Source organism: Bison bison, unplaced genomic scaffold, assembly GCF_000754665.1.
Source record: "Bison bison bison isolate TAMUID 2011002044 unplaced genomic scaffold, Bison_UMD1.0 scf7180017864485, whole genome shotgun sequence".
Taxonomy (NCBI): domain Eukaryota; kingdom Metazoa; phylum Chordata; class Mammalia; order Artiodactyla; family Bovidae; genus Bison; species Bison bison.
Window position 1 is genome coordinate 5,267,437 of NW_011495045.1, and position 12,736 is coordinate 5,280,172.

The 12,736-nt window shown below is 47.4% G+C and overlaps 1 protein-coding gene across 3 annotated transcripts in view; it reads left to right on the forward strand.

The window, feature by feature from the left end:
* The first annotated feature begins 576 nt into the window (after window positions 1–576).
* LAYN (layilin) overlaps window positions 577–12,736 on the forward strand; it is a 22,857-nt gene continuing 10,697 nt past the window's right edge. For all 3 annotated transcript variants that reach the window (XM_010862866.1, XM_010862867.1, XM_010862868.1), the window contains exons 1-2: window positions 577–804; window positions 3,848–4,145. In XM_010862866.1, coding sequence (XP_010861168.1) covers window positions 747–804; window positions 3,848–4,145 — 356 coding nt within the window. In that variant the 5' untranslated portion in view covers window positions 577–746. The remainder of the gene's footprint in view (window positions 805–3,847; window positions 4,146–12,736) is intronic.

The following is a 12,736-nucleotide window of genomic DNA, read 5'->3' on the forward strand; positions in this document are numbered from 1 at the left end:
GAGAGGGCGGAGGGGTGGCGCCCCCGCCCCACCAGTGGACTCAGTCCCACCGGCTCCCGCTGCTTCTAGAGGAGCAATCGCCGGGCGGCTGAGCCCAGCGTCGGTTCCCTGCGTGTCGTGGACAGCTCGACGTCCACTCCCCGCCCACGGTTACCAGATACCGGGAGACGGAGGCTAGATGGAACAGTGAGCAAACTGCTCCAGGAGGCGCCCCTCGGTCCGCTCCATTGAGCGAGTCTCAGTAGTGCCCGGGACCCCCACACAGCGCTTGTCCTGCCCACCGAGGAGGTCTCCTGTCCCCGGGGACGGGGTGGGGGAGTGAGGGGTGCGTACAGTAGCGATTCTAGCTCAGCTGTGCTGTGGGAACCCAGCCTGTTACTCCTGGTCTCTTCTGATGGGGGGTAGGGAGGGCGGCGGAGAAGGCAATGGCACCCCACTCCAGTACTCTTGCCTGGAGAATCCCATGGATGGAGGAGCCTGGTAGGCTACAGTCCATGGGGTCGCTAAGAGTCGGACGCGACTGAGCGACTTCACTTTCACTTTTCACTTTCATGGATTGTAGAAGGAAATGGCAACCCACTCCAGTATTCTTGCCTGGAGACTCCCATGGATGGAGGAGCCTGGTAGACTGACGCGACTTAGCAGCCCCAGCAGCAGGGAGGGCGGCTGGATCCCGCGCCTGGAATAAGAGCGCTTAGAAAAAGCAGCCTAGTTAGCTCGGGACAAGCCCCGCCTTACTCGGGGGGATGACTCTAGGCTTCCTTCCTCCTGTGACTGCAGCCGCGGACTTGGACTTCAGAGGAGGTACAGTGCTCTGGCTTCTTGCCTCTTGCATTTGTTCCACATGTCGTGGCGGGGGCCAGCGGGAGGGTGATGTCCATATCCCTTCTCGGGTTTCCTTCATGGCCTTTTTCAGGCAACAGATGGGCCACGAGGGATGGAGGAGAAAGAAAACCGCCGCTCAGTTATCTATGCTTCGGAAGTTGATTGAGAGACTCTAAAGTTGGTTTCAGGATGGGGTGGGGTGCCGAGCGGCAAAATGGGAGGGTAACCGAATTCAGCTGTTTGGGTGACCAATTCCCCGGGCTCTGTCCTCCATGGAGAGGAACAGAAGTCCCTCCCGCCCTTCCCTTTCCTGCAAGTGAGAGATGAGAGACACTTCCTGAAGGCAAGGGGACCAGATGAGCCCTGGGCCTTCTTCCAGCTCTGGGTCACTCTGGCATTCACTGGCTGACTGGGGATGTGTGGCCAGGCTGGGCCATACAGGAAACTCGTTTAGGGTGTTATGATGATCACCTTGATGATCCAACGATGGAAAAATGGAGGCTGCCAGTAAATTCACCTCCAGATTTGGGGTTCCTGGGACTCATTTGTTTTTCCTCGGCTTCCTCATTTGGAGCCACCTTTAAGGACCCATAGAAGCTGAGCTGGCCCAGCCTTCTCTCCCGTCTCCAGAATACCTCCTCAGTGAGAATGTTCCTCTTAGGAGGCCTCCTAATTTTCTGATGGAGCAGTCCTGCTAGAGTTTCTCTATTCAGCAACAGGAGAAAAATGGCAGAGAAAGGGAGAAGATGGAAAATGAAAAACCAACGTTTTTTATTTAAGAATTTAGTTACAAAAGCAATGAAAGAAGAAACTGAAAATAAGAATTCACAAGAGCTCTCTGGATTATCTGTATGGGCTCTGTTCCCATTTAAGCACTGAAAATGCAGTTCACTGTCTGCGGCCTTTTGCCCGGTACTCTGGGCAGTTTGGGGAATAACGAATGCTATCTGGCTCCCTGAACAGATGCAAAACAAGTTAGGAAAATGAGAACATTCTATGAGAGCTGGAAAGAGTTTTCCAAACACAAATCCTCAACTCCTCGCTCTGTGGCAGCAATTGACATCCAGAGTCCAAGAACCGGCTCTTCATTGCAAGGGATTCTCCTTGTTGAAGTCTGGTGTTCACTGTACAGCTGGATCCAGAAACACATGTTGTGTCTTCCTGTGGGCTCGGAAGCATATGTGTTTCTGTATTCCCAGCACCTAGCACAGCGCCAGGCACCATGTGTACACTCAGTACATACTGACTGGACAAAGGAGCGATGAGGCTAATGTTTTGGGTGCAGAATTGCAATCGTGAAATTAAAAGACTCTTGCTCCTTGGAAGAAAAGTTATGACAAACTTAATATATTGAAAAGCACAGACATTACTTTGCCAACAAAGGTCCGTATAGTCAAAGCTATGGTTTTTCCATTAGTCATATACAGGTGTGAGAGTTGGACCATAAGAAAGGCTGACCACTGAAGAATTGATGCTTTTGAATTGTGGTGTTGGAGAAGACTCTAGAGAGTCCCTGGGACTGTAAGGAGATCAAAGCAGTCCATCCTAAAGGAAATCAACCCTGAATATTCACTGGAAGGACTGATGCTGAAGTTGAATCTCCAATACTTTTGCCACGTGATGCGACGAGCTGACTCATTGGAAAAGACTCTGATGCTGGGAAAGATTGAAGGCAGGAGAAGGAGATGACAGAGGATGAGATGGCTGGATGGCATCATCAACTCGATGGACATGAGTGTGAGCAACTCATGCTTCAGGAGATGGTGATGAACAGGGAAGCCTGGCGTGCTGCAGTCCATGGGGTTGCAAAGAGTCCAACCTGAGTTAGTGACTGAACAGAACAGATCAGAAATGGCTTCAGGAGCCCAGACACAAGCTAGGGTGGTGTGTACTGGTGAAGGATTTGTAATCTGTCCTCAGTAGAGTCCCATCCATTTGTCTTTGTCTTCAGCCTTTCAGTGGTCAGTCAGATGAGACATATTACATAGGCTTCTGGTGCAACCTGAGCTTTCGTTGGCATGGGGGATGTCTCTTATGTCTCCTGCATTGGCAGGCAGGTTCTTTATGACTAGTACCACCTGGGAAGCCATATGTGACCTTAGCCAAGCAAATTTCTCTGAGCCTCAGTTTTCTCATCTGTAAAATGAGGCATAAACAACTTCTACAGCAGAGGATTACTATGAGTGTTTAGTGAGATATGGTGTGTATGTAAATGTAAAAGCCCTTAGCGTAATGCATAACACACAGAAAGAGTTCACTAAACCTTAGCTGTTGTCTTTAAGCAAGACCAGTAGCAGAAATCCCCTTGGATCTGATGCTCATAGCTTCTGCTTATACCATAGACTGGGTGAATTCTCAGTCCTGCAACCTAGGCAGAGGGCTCCAGCGTTGAGAAGCTCACACCTGAGTTCAGAATGCCTCTTTTACCCGAAGGAAACCCCAAACAGAGGCAACTCACTTTAAACCACACTATCTCCTGAGACTCCCAAATGGCATGAAAGTGTTTGTGTGCCTTTAAGTGAAACAATAAATCTTCATCCACTGCTCTTATAGAGATTAATTTTAAATGTCTGCTTTTCAATCATCTGTAATGGAATAAACAAAGCATGGAGGTCCTACACAATTTAGCCATCAGAGTCTAAATCACTGCATCTCCGCACTGGAAGGGGTATTAATTTGCTCTGAGAGCCTAAATGACACTAAAACAGTCCACTGATGAGTAATCAGAATTCCTGCCCAGCTCCATTCAGATGTCTCCAAGCGTCTCTGCTCTGGTATATTTTAAGTGTTAGTTGCTCAATTGGGTCCGACTCTTTGTGACCCCACAGACTGGAGCCCGCCAGGCTCCTCTGTCCATGGAATTCTCCTGGTAAGAATACTGGAGTGGGTAGCCATTTCCTTCTCTAGGTCATCTTCCCTGTCCAGGAATTGAACCCAGGTCTCCTGCATTGCAGGCAGATTCTTTACCATCTGAGAGTGTGTTGGGGGGCACTAAAATAGGTAGGCTTCTTTTCTTCTCCAGGTCAGCCAGTCTGCCGGTTAGGAACCCAGAAGCCTTGTTATGAAGTCATTTACTTCCGTGATGCTTCTCGAAGACTGAACTTTGAGGAAGCCAGAGCAGCCTGCAGGAGAAATGGGGGCCAGCTAGTCAGCATTGAGTCTGAAGATGAACAGAGACTGATAGAAAAGTTCATTGAAAACCTCCTGGCTTCTGATGGCGATTTCTGGATTGGGCTCAGGAGGCGTGAGGACCAAAAAAGCAATGGCACAGCCTGCCAGGACCTTTATGCCTGGATCGATGGAAGCACAGCAGCATTTAGGTAAGTGTGCGGAACTCACAGCGGCTAACTCACTGGACATAGCTCAAGAAAGAGGCAGGCTAGATCCCCGGTGCCAGTCAGGAAGGAAGAGAAGCCCAGCTGGGCAGAGCCCCAAGGGGATAGCAGCACTGGCACAGCCACAGACCGAAGCAGTGTGGCAAGGGTGATAAATCAGCCTTAACTTGGGCCCAGCTCATGTTCAGAGAGCTCTGCCCAGGAGGGTGGCCCAGAAGCATTGCTTCAATAGGGCACAATGCATGATGTCAGCAGTTCTGGCTACCTGGCCTTTTGGACTAGAACCCTAATGAGAGATTTTTTTAATTTTTATTAGAGTGTAGTTGATTTCCATTGTGTTACTACAGCAAAGTGAATGTATACATATACATATATCCACCCTTTTTTAAGACCTTTCCCTTACAAGCCATTACAGAGTACCGAGTAGATTCCCTGTGCCATACTGTAGGTCCCTGTTAGCTATCTATTTTATATATAGTAGTGTGTATATGTTGGAGAAGGCAATGGCACCCCACTCCAGTACTCCTGCCTGGAAAATTCCATGGACAGAGGAGCCTGGAAGGCTGTAGTCCATGGGGTCCCTAGGAGTCGGACACAACTGAGCGACTTCCCTTTCACTTTTCACTTTCATGCACTGGAGAAGGAAATGGCAACCCACTCCAGTGTTCTTGCCTGGAGAATCCCAGGGACGGGGGAGCCTGGTGGGCTGCCGTCTCTGGGGTCACACAGAGTCGGACACGACTGAAGCGACTTAGCAGCAGCAGCAGCAGCAGTGTGTATATGTCAATCCCAATCTCCCAATTTATCCCTCCCTCCACCCTCTTACACCTTGGTAACCATAAGTTGGTTTTCTACATCTGTGACTCTATTTATGTTTTGTAAATGAGTCCATTTGTACCATTTTTTTAGATTCCACATATAAATGATATCATATGATATTTGTTTTTCCCTGTCTGACTGAGTTCACTCAGTGTGACAATCTCTACGTTCATCCATGTTGCTGCAAATGACATTATTTTGTTCTTTTTATGGCTGAGTAATATTCCATTGCATATATGTACCACATCTTATATCCATTCCTCTGTTGATGGATGTTTAGGCTGCTTCCATATCTTGGCTACTGTAAACACTGCTGCGGTGAATATTGGGGTGCATGTATACTTTTGAATTATGGTTTTCTCTGAGTATATGCCCAAGAGTGTGATTGCAGGCCCAGTGAGAGACTAAAGGCCTAGGGGGCTGAAGGGCTTTAGACAACAAGGATTTATGCTGCTGCTGCTGCTGCTGCTGCTAAGTCACTTCAGTTGTGTCCGACTCTGTGCGACCCCATAGATGGCAGCCCATCAGGCTCCCCCGTCCCTGGGATTCTCCAGGCAAGAACACTGGAGTGGGTTGCCATTTCCTTCTCCAATGCATGAAAGTGAAAAGTGAAAGGGAAGTCTCTCAGTCATGTCTGACTCTTCGCAACCCCATGGACTGCAGCCTACCAGGCTCTTCTGTCCATGGGATTTTCCAGGCAAGAGTACTGGAGTGGGTTGCCATTGCCTTCTCTGGAATTATGACAGGCAAGAAATTAGAGCCAGATCTAATTCTCTGGATTGGCCAAGAGGGGACACAAAGAAGCCTGTGGTTTGCAGACCCCTTCTAAACCTCCAGTATTGGACTCACTTCACATACTCGCCCTGGCACCATGGCACTGCCATCATCTCTCCCTGAGGAAAGCAGTGATGTGGAAAAATGTCATCAAATATCAAAATGCAAAGGCAGACTTAAGACGGGAAACGTACTTTAACAAATTTAACAGTTACTATCTTTTTATAATAAATAGTATATATAAATCAGTAAAACGCTAAATGTTTAAATGTCAATAAAACCCATGAGCAAGACCTGAGCAAACAGTTCACAAAATAGACACTCTAACTGGTAAACAATCGTATGGGGAAAAAATTTAAACTCAGTTTCAATCAAAAGAATGAAGATAAGAATATCTCTTTTTACCTACTCCATTTAAGACAGCATGTCAGCATTTATCGAAGCCCACCCATTTGGCTATTCTGACCCTCACCTTCGTTTAATCCAGGAGTATCTCCTCCAAGATTCTCATGGACCTCTCCTCCCAGGAGAAACCTTTTTTTTTCGTCTGCTCTGGGTCTTCACTGCGGCACTCAGGCTTCCCTAGTTGTGGCACACAGGCTCTCTAGTTGCCAGGGGCAAGCTTACCTGCCCATGGCATGTAGGATCTTAGTTCTCCAACCAGGGATCAAACCTATGTCCCCTGCATTGGAAGGCATGATTCTTCACCACTGGGCTGCCAGGGAAGTACTCCTGGGAGAAATTTTTAAAAAGAAGATTAGCAGGAGGAACTACCCTCTCCACCAGTGCAGCTGGTCCCCAGAGCCATGACTTATACTTACTGAGCCCCCCTCACCTCCTCCATCCTGTCTAGGTTCCCCTCCCCTCTTCTCAGGGAGCCTCAGTGGCTTGCTTACCTTGTGGGAAGACCCAGACCCTTATCCCTGAGGAATGTGAAGCCCTAGTCAACTTGAATTTCTCAGTCTGGAGTGATTTCACTTTTCTATTTACCATCAAAATGGAGCGCATGAGTACCAACAGGTACCCAAGAGATACCTGAGTGCCAAACATATCCCCCTGCCTATAACAGCAGAGATACCTTCATGATTAGGGTCAGTACCTCCTACAAAGACAATGACTCCTCCTCTTGCCTGCTCGTTCCTGGACACAAGGATCCCTTGGTGTCCAAGTGGCAGCCATTGGTTCAACAACATTTGTGGTATATCTTCTGGTGGAAGGATTTCTCCTCTGGGTACCAGGCCCTCTAAACCCACAGGCCTCAATATTGCAGAGACAAGAAGCACAAATTCCCCAAGTGGGTACTGCCAGGGATGGGAAGCAAGGGTTGTCCTCCTTTTGCAAGCTATAGCCTTGAGAAATGTATTTCTTAAAGAATAAAGCTTGAACATCAAAATTACTTCTTTATCCATGGACTGCAGAATGGATGTTGTGTTACCAGGCATGAAAATCACAATAATCTCATTGTACATCTCCATCAGAGCGCTTGGGTGATTAGGTGCATCGTCAAGGAGCAGTAATACTTGGAAAGGAATCGTTTTTCTGATAGTAGGTCTCAACAAAGGGCTTAAAATATTCAGTAAATCATGCTGTGAACAGTTGTGCTGTCATCCAGGCTTTGTTGTCCCATTTATACAGCAAAGGCCAAGTAGATTTAGCATATTTCTTAGGGGTCCTAAAATTTTCAAAATGATCGGTGAAAACTAGCTTCAACTTAAAGTCACTGGCTGTGTCAGCTTTTTTTAAAATTACTATTTATTTTTTATTGAAGGATAATTGCTTTACAGAATTTTGCTGTTTTCTGTCAAACCTCAACATGAATCACTTTCACTTTCATGTATTGGAGAAGGAAATGGCAACCCACTCCAGTGTTCTTGCCTGCAGAATCCCAGGGAAAGGGGAGCCTGGTGGGCTGCCGTCTATGGGGTTGCACAGAGTCGGACATGACTGAAGCGACTTAGCAGCAGCAGCAGCAGGTGCCATCAGTAGTAAAGAATCTGCCTGCCAATGCAGGAGATGCAAGAGAGTCAGGTTCGATCCATGGGTTGTATAAAATGCGAACCCACCCTGTATTCTTGGTTAGAAAATTCCACAGGCAGAGGAGCCTGAGCAGATATGCACACATACATCCCCACCAGTCATCCTGCTCTTTGAAGCTTTGAAGCCAAACATTGATTTCTCCTGTCTAAATTATGAAAGTCCTAGATGGTATCTTCCAATAAAAGGCTGTTTCTTCTACTCTGAAAATCTGTTTAGTGAGGCCACCTTTGTAAGTTATCTTTAGCTAGATCTGGATAACTTGCTTCAGCCTCTAAGCAGCATCTACTGCTTCAGCATGCACTTTTATGTTATGGAGACAGTTTCTTTCCTTAACTTCATGAATCAACCTCTGTTAGCTTCCGATTTTTCTTCTACACCCCTTGGCTTCCAGACCCCAGAATACCCTTGCATGACACAAAGGTCGATGATTCAAAGTCTGCACTGCATCTGGGAGGATGTTGCCCCCTCCTCACAAGTATTGCCACTCAGTCAGTGCTTCAGGTGGATTTTCAACAAGCTTGTTCATCCTTCTGTCACACTGGCAGCTTTAGGAGAGCAAAGCGTGTGGTCCGACTAGTAAATCCCCTGCCTACTCCCACATCTCCTTTGCTAGAAACTTGGTTTTTTGGTCTAATTAGATCTTATTTAGAATCCTGAGCTGGTAGATCAAAGACTGTGTAAGTATTTGGATAGTGATGCTAAGGCCCTGGGGTGGAAGAGGCAAACCAATGCCCGGATTATCTCTTCCTATCAACATGAATCATTGCCCCTTTCAGGGTGAAAGGAGTCCAGTGGGGTCTAGTTGCCACCAAATGCTAGGCCAGTCTCTGTTTCTGGCAGGTTGGATTTGGCAGTAGCTCGATCAGCCTTGGCTAGTGGGAACAGCTACTGCTGAGCCCATGCATGGCCTCCCTCCTGCCACCACGGCCACTCTAGTATACGCCTATTACATCAGCACAGGGGCAGCTGCTCACAGGTTGAGCTGTTTTGTCTCCCTGCTTAGTCAGTGCCTCTTCTGTGCTAGAGGCTTCTTGCTGGGCTTTAACATATGGTAGATTTTCATACTTTATACCTACTCCCATATGTCTGTTCACGTCACTCTATCCAAGAACTCCTTGTCCTCAGCCTCCCACTCTTTCTCCTTTTAGACTCCTGATCAGCTGACCAAGCTCTTTGCCTTAGTCTAATGTCCAATAACTTCTCTTTCCATACCAAGTGGTTAAGTAGGCACATCAACAAAGCTCTGGCCATTGGGAGGTTGCCTCTTCACCACTAAACCTTTCACAACCACCTCTGAGTGGGGCTGTAGTACAGCTGCTGCCCACTGGGAGTTGTCTCCCCATGCTTGGCGACCTAAGGCTACCTTTATCAGCTGGTCATAAGGGATTCCCTTATGCAGCTGTAGGTAGAAGCTGAGGGATAGGCTCTGGTACAATAGAGGAAGATATCATGGCGGTCTGCTCTGTTTGTACATGCCCTTTGGTCCTAAATATACCTCTTCCATCTTATAATGAGTTGATTCCTGCCTAATCTTTTGACTAAGTGTGTCTGACAATATCTCACTTTGACCGAGCAAGTTGGATTGTATGGTCTCTTGGTACTCCTTGCCTAGTAGCAAGCCAGAGTTCCTTGCAAAAGGTGGTTTTTTTCCCTCAGCTACAGGTGATATGGCCTTGCTACAGAATCTCAAGGGTTTGCATTGTGATTCTCTCACTGGAGCTTGTACGGATGCTACATGACATTGTTTTTCTCACCACCGATGCCTCTAACAATAGGGTGTGATGGATCATATGGCCCAAGTGGGAAGTCTGCTTCCATCACAGCCTAGAACCACTTCAGAGTCCTTTTTGGCTCTGGATCCCACTCAAAGACAGCTGCCTTTCATGTCAACAGGTATATATACCAGAACAGTATTCCCAGGTATGAAATATGCCACCTCTAGAGCCCAAAGGGACCTACCACATGCTAGGCTTCCTTCTTCAAATGATTGCAAGATGCTTCATGTATTATGAGATGAAATAATTTAACCCTTAACTTGAAAGAGGTGTTGTGCCATTGCCTAGACTACAAAACACCTACACATTTTCATGAAGTAGCAGGCCCCTGAATCTTCATAGCATTTATCTCCAACCTTGGGGCTTCCCTGATAGCTCAGTTGGTAAAGAATCTGTCTGCAATGCAGGAGACCCCAGTTCAATTCCTGGGTCAGGAAGATCCCCTGGAGGAGGGATAGGCTACCCACTCCAGTATTCTTGGGCTTCCCTCGTGTCTCAGCTGGTAAAGAATCTGCCTGCAATGTGGGAGACCTGAGTTCAATCCCTGGGTTGGGAAGATCCCCTGGAGAAGGAAAAGGCTACCCATTCCAGTATTCTGGCCTGGAGAATTCCATGAACTGTATAGTCATGGGGTCACAAAGAGTGGGACTTGACTGAGAAACTTTTCACTTTCACTTTCAACAATATGGTGATTTTGGAGAAGGCAAAATCACCAAGGTGATTTTGGAGAAGGCAATGGCACCCCACTCCAGTACTCTTGCCTGGAAAATCCCATGGGTGGAGGAGCCTGGTAGGCTGCAGTCCATGGGGTCGCTGAGGGTCAGACGCGACTGAGCAACTTCACTTTCACTTTTCACTTTCATGCATTGGAGAAGGAAATGGCAACCCAATCCAGTGTTCTTGGAAGTCTCTCTTCATGTCATATTATGACAGAGGGTAGGAAAAGTAATACAGTCCTGGGGAAAGACCATAAATATATACTGATGTCTATCCCAAATGAAGGCAGACTGTTTCTGATTCTCTTTCTGATACAGATGAAAAGGAATGTACTCACCAAATCTTCATACTAGTACCCAAGGACATGTTAACCAGCTCTAGCAAAGATGCCACATATGGCATAGCAGCTGCAGTGGAGGCTTCTACTTGGTTGAGTCTGTGCTCCTCCAGTTTCATCCTTCAGAATCTGCCTGATTTTTGCAGGGGCCAGACTAGTGAATTATATAGAGATGTGGCGGGGAATACCATCCTGGCATTTTCTAGGTCTTTGGAGGCAGCACTACTTTCTGTCATGTTTGCCTGGATAAGTTATTGTTTTCTGTTTACTATCTTGAAGAGGACAGGGAAGAATGCAGTTTTCAAGGCTTCCACTTGACCTTCTCCCTATTATAACTCTTACCCCATAAGTTTTCAATTCATATATTTTGAAACTGGAGAATGACCACTGGATGGGTCCCACTGTGAGCTGGTCCTTATCTCAGAGAGACAGCACTGAGCAGTCCTGAAGAGAGATCTTAGTTCTCTGCCCAGGAATTGGACCTGGGTAGCCTGGATGAAAATCAGGAATCCTAGCCACTAGTCCACCAGGGATTAGAGGCTAAAAGCAAAGTTCCCCTGACCCATTGAAAAATACATTTCTCACAGAGGCAAAAACATAAAAACAGGTACAAAGTTTATTATTAGAAACACAGCAGTGGGAGAGCACATGGGTGCGTGCTCAGTCGCTCAGTCGTGTCCGACTCTTTGTGACCCTGTGGACTATAGATCACCAGGCTCCTCTGTCCATGGCATTCTCCAGGCAACAGTATTGGAGTGGGTTGCTGTTTCCTCCTCCAGGGGATCTTCCCAACCCAGGGATCCAACCCAGATCTCCTGCATCTCCTGCCTTGCAGGCAGATTCTTTACTGCTGAGCCACCACGGAAGTGTGGGTAAACACACAGAGAAGCAATTTGTTTATTTAAGTCAGCAGTTAGGCAGAAATACACACCCGGAGAGAAAAGATACGGGAGTCCTCTCTAATGAGGAGGGGTGAAGTAAAGAGGTGATTTAAATCACTGATATAGGATAAACCTTCTGGGTCTTCATTTACCTTTGGGCAGTTATCTTGTTTCTTTTTTCATACCTGACAGGTCCAAGGACCTTCCCCAAGATGCATGCACAACTTTTTGTTAAGATGGATCTTACCACAGATGCCTGTAGGTGCATGTGGTCTCCCACGCACCTACTTATTATGCTCCCCCTCCCTTTTTGATCCCCCCAAAAAGCCTTCCATGGGCAGACAGGGAACTTTTCCTTGATTTTGAGTGGTCATCTTATCTCTTTATTCCAGCAGAGCGCAGCTTATGCCACTAGCTTTTTGCTTGGAGTGTCTGGGTGAGAACACAGCCTCAAGCAAACACAACTTTGCTTGACAAACACCAGCTGTTCAGCCTGGAGGCCCATCTATCTCCTACCTCAGTCCTGAAACAGAACTCGATTTAATACTTGGCCTCAATATGCTCCCACTCAAATGGGTAACATTAATGACACTTCAAGTCTTTGGGTAGCAGTGTTAACTTGCACACTCTGTCCACAGCCTTTGTAATATCAGGGTATTCTTCCTTCCCCAGTGTATGGTTCCTTGAATAAATGGCCATAGGTCCCTTGGGGAGAATAGAGGAAAATACCATGTGTACCTGGGGCCTCCCAGAGGGTGCTGCTGCTTCTGCTGCTGCTGCTGCTAAGTCACATCAGTCGTGTCCAACTCTTGCCAACCCCATAGATGGCAGCCCACCAGGCTCCTCCATCGCTGGGATTCTGCAGGCAAGAACACTGGAGTGGGTTGCCATTTCCTTCTCCAATGCACGAAAGTGAAAAGTGAAAGTGAAGTCACTAAGTCGTGTCTGACTCTTAGCAACCCCATGGACTGCAGCCTACCAGACTCCTCCATGGTAAAGAACCCACCTGCCAGTGTAGGAAATGTAAGAGACTCAGGTTCAATCCCTGGGTTGGGAAGATCCCCTGGAGGAGGTCACGGCAACCCACTGCAATCCATTCCAGCATTCTTGCCTGGAGAATCCCATGGACAGAGGAGCCTGGTGGGCTACCATCCATAGGGTCCAGAGTTGGACATGACTGAGGCAACTTAGCTCACATGCACGCACCATGGGCATCTACTGGGGTGTCGCAGGGTC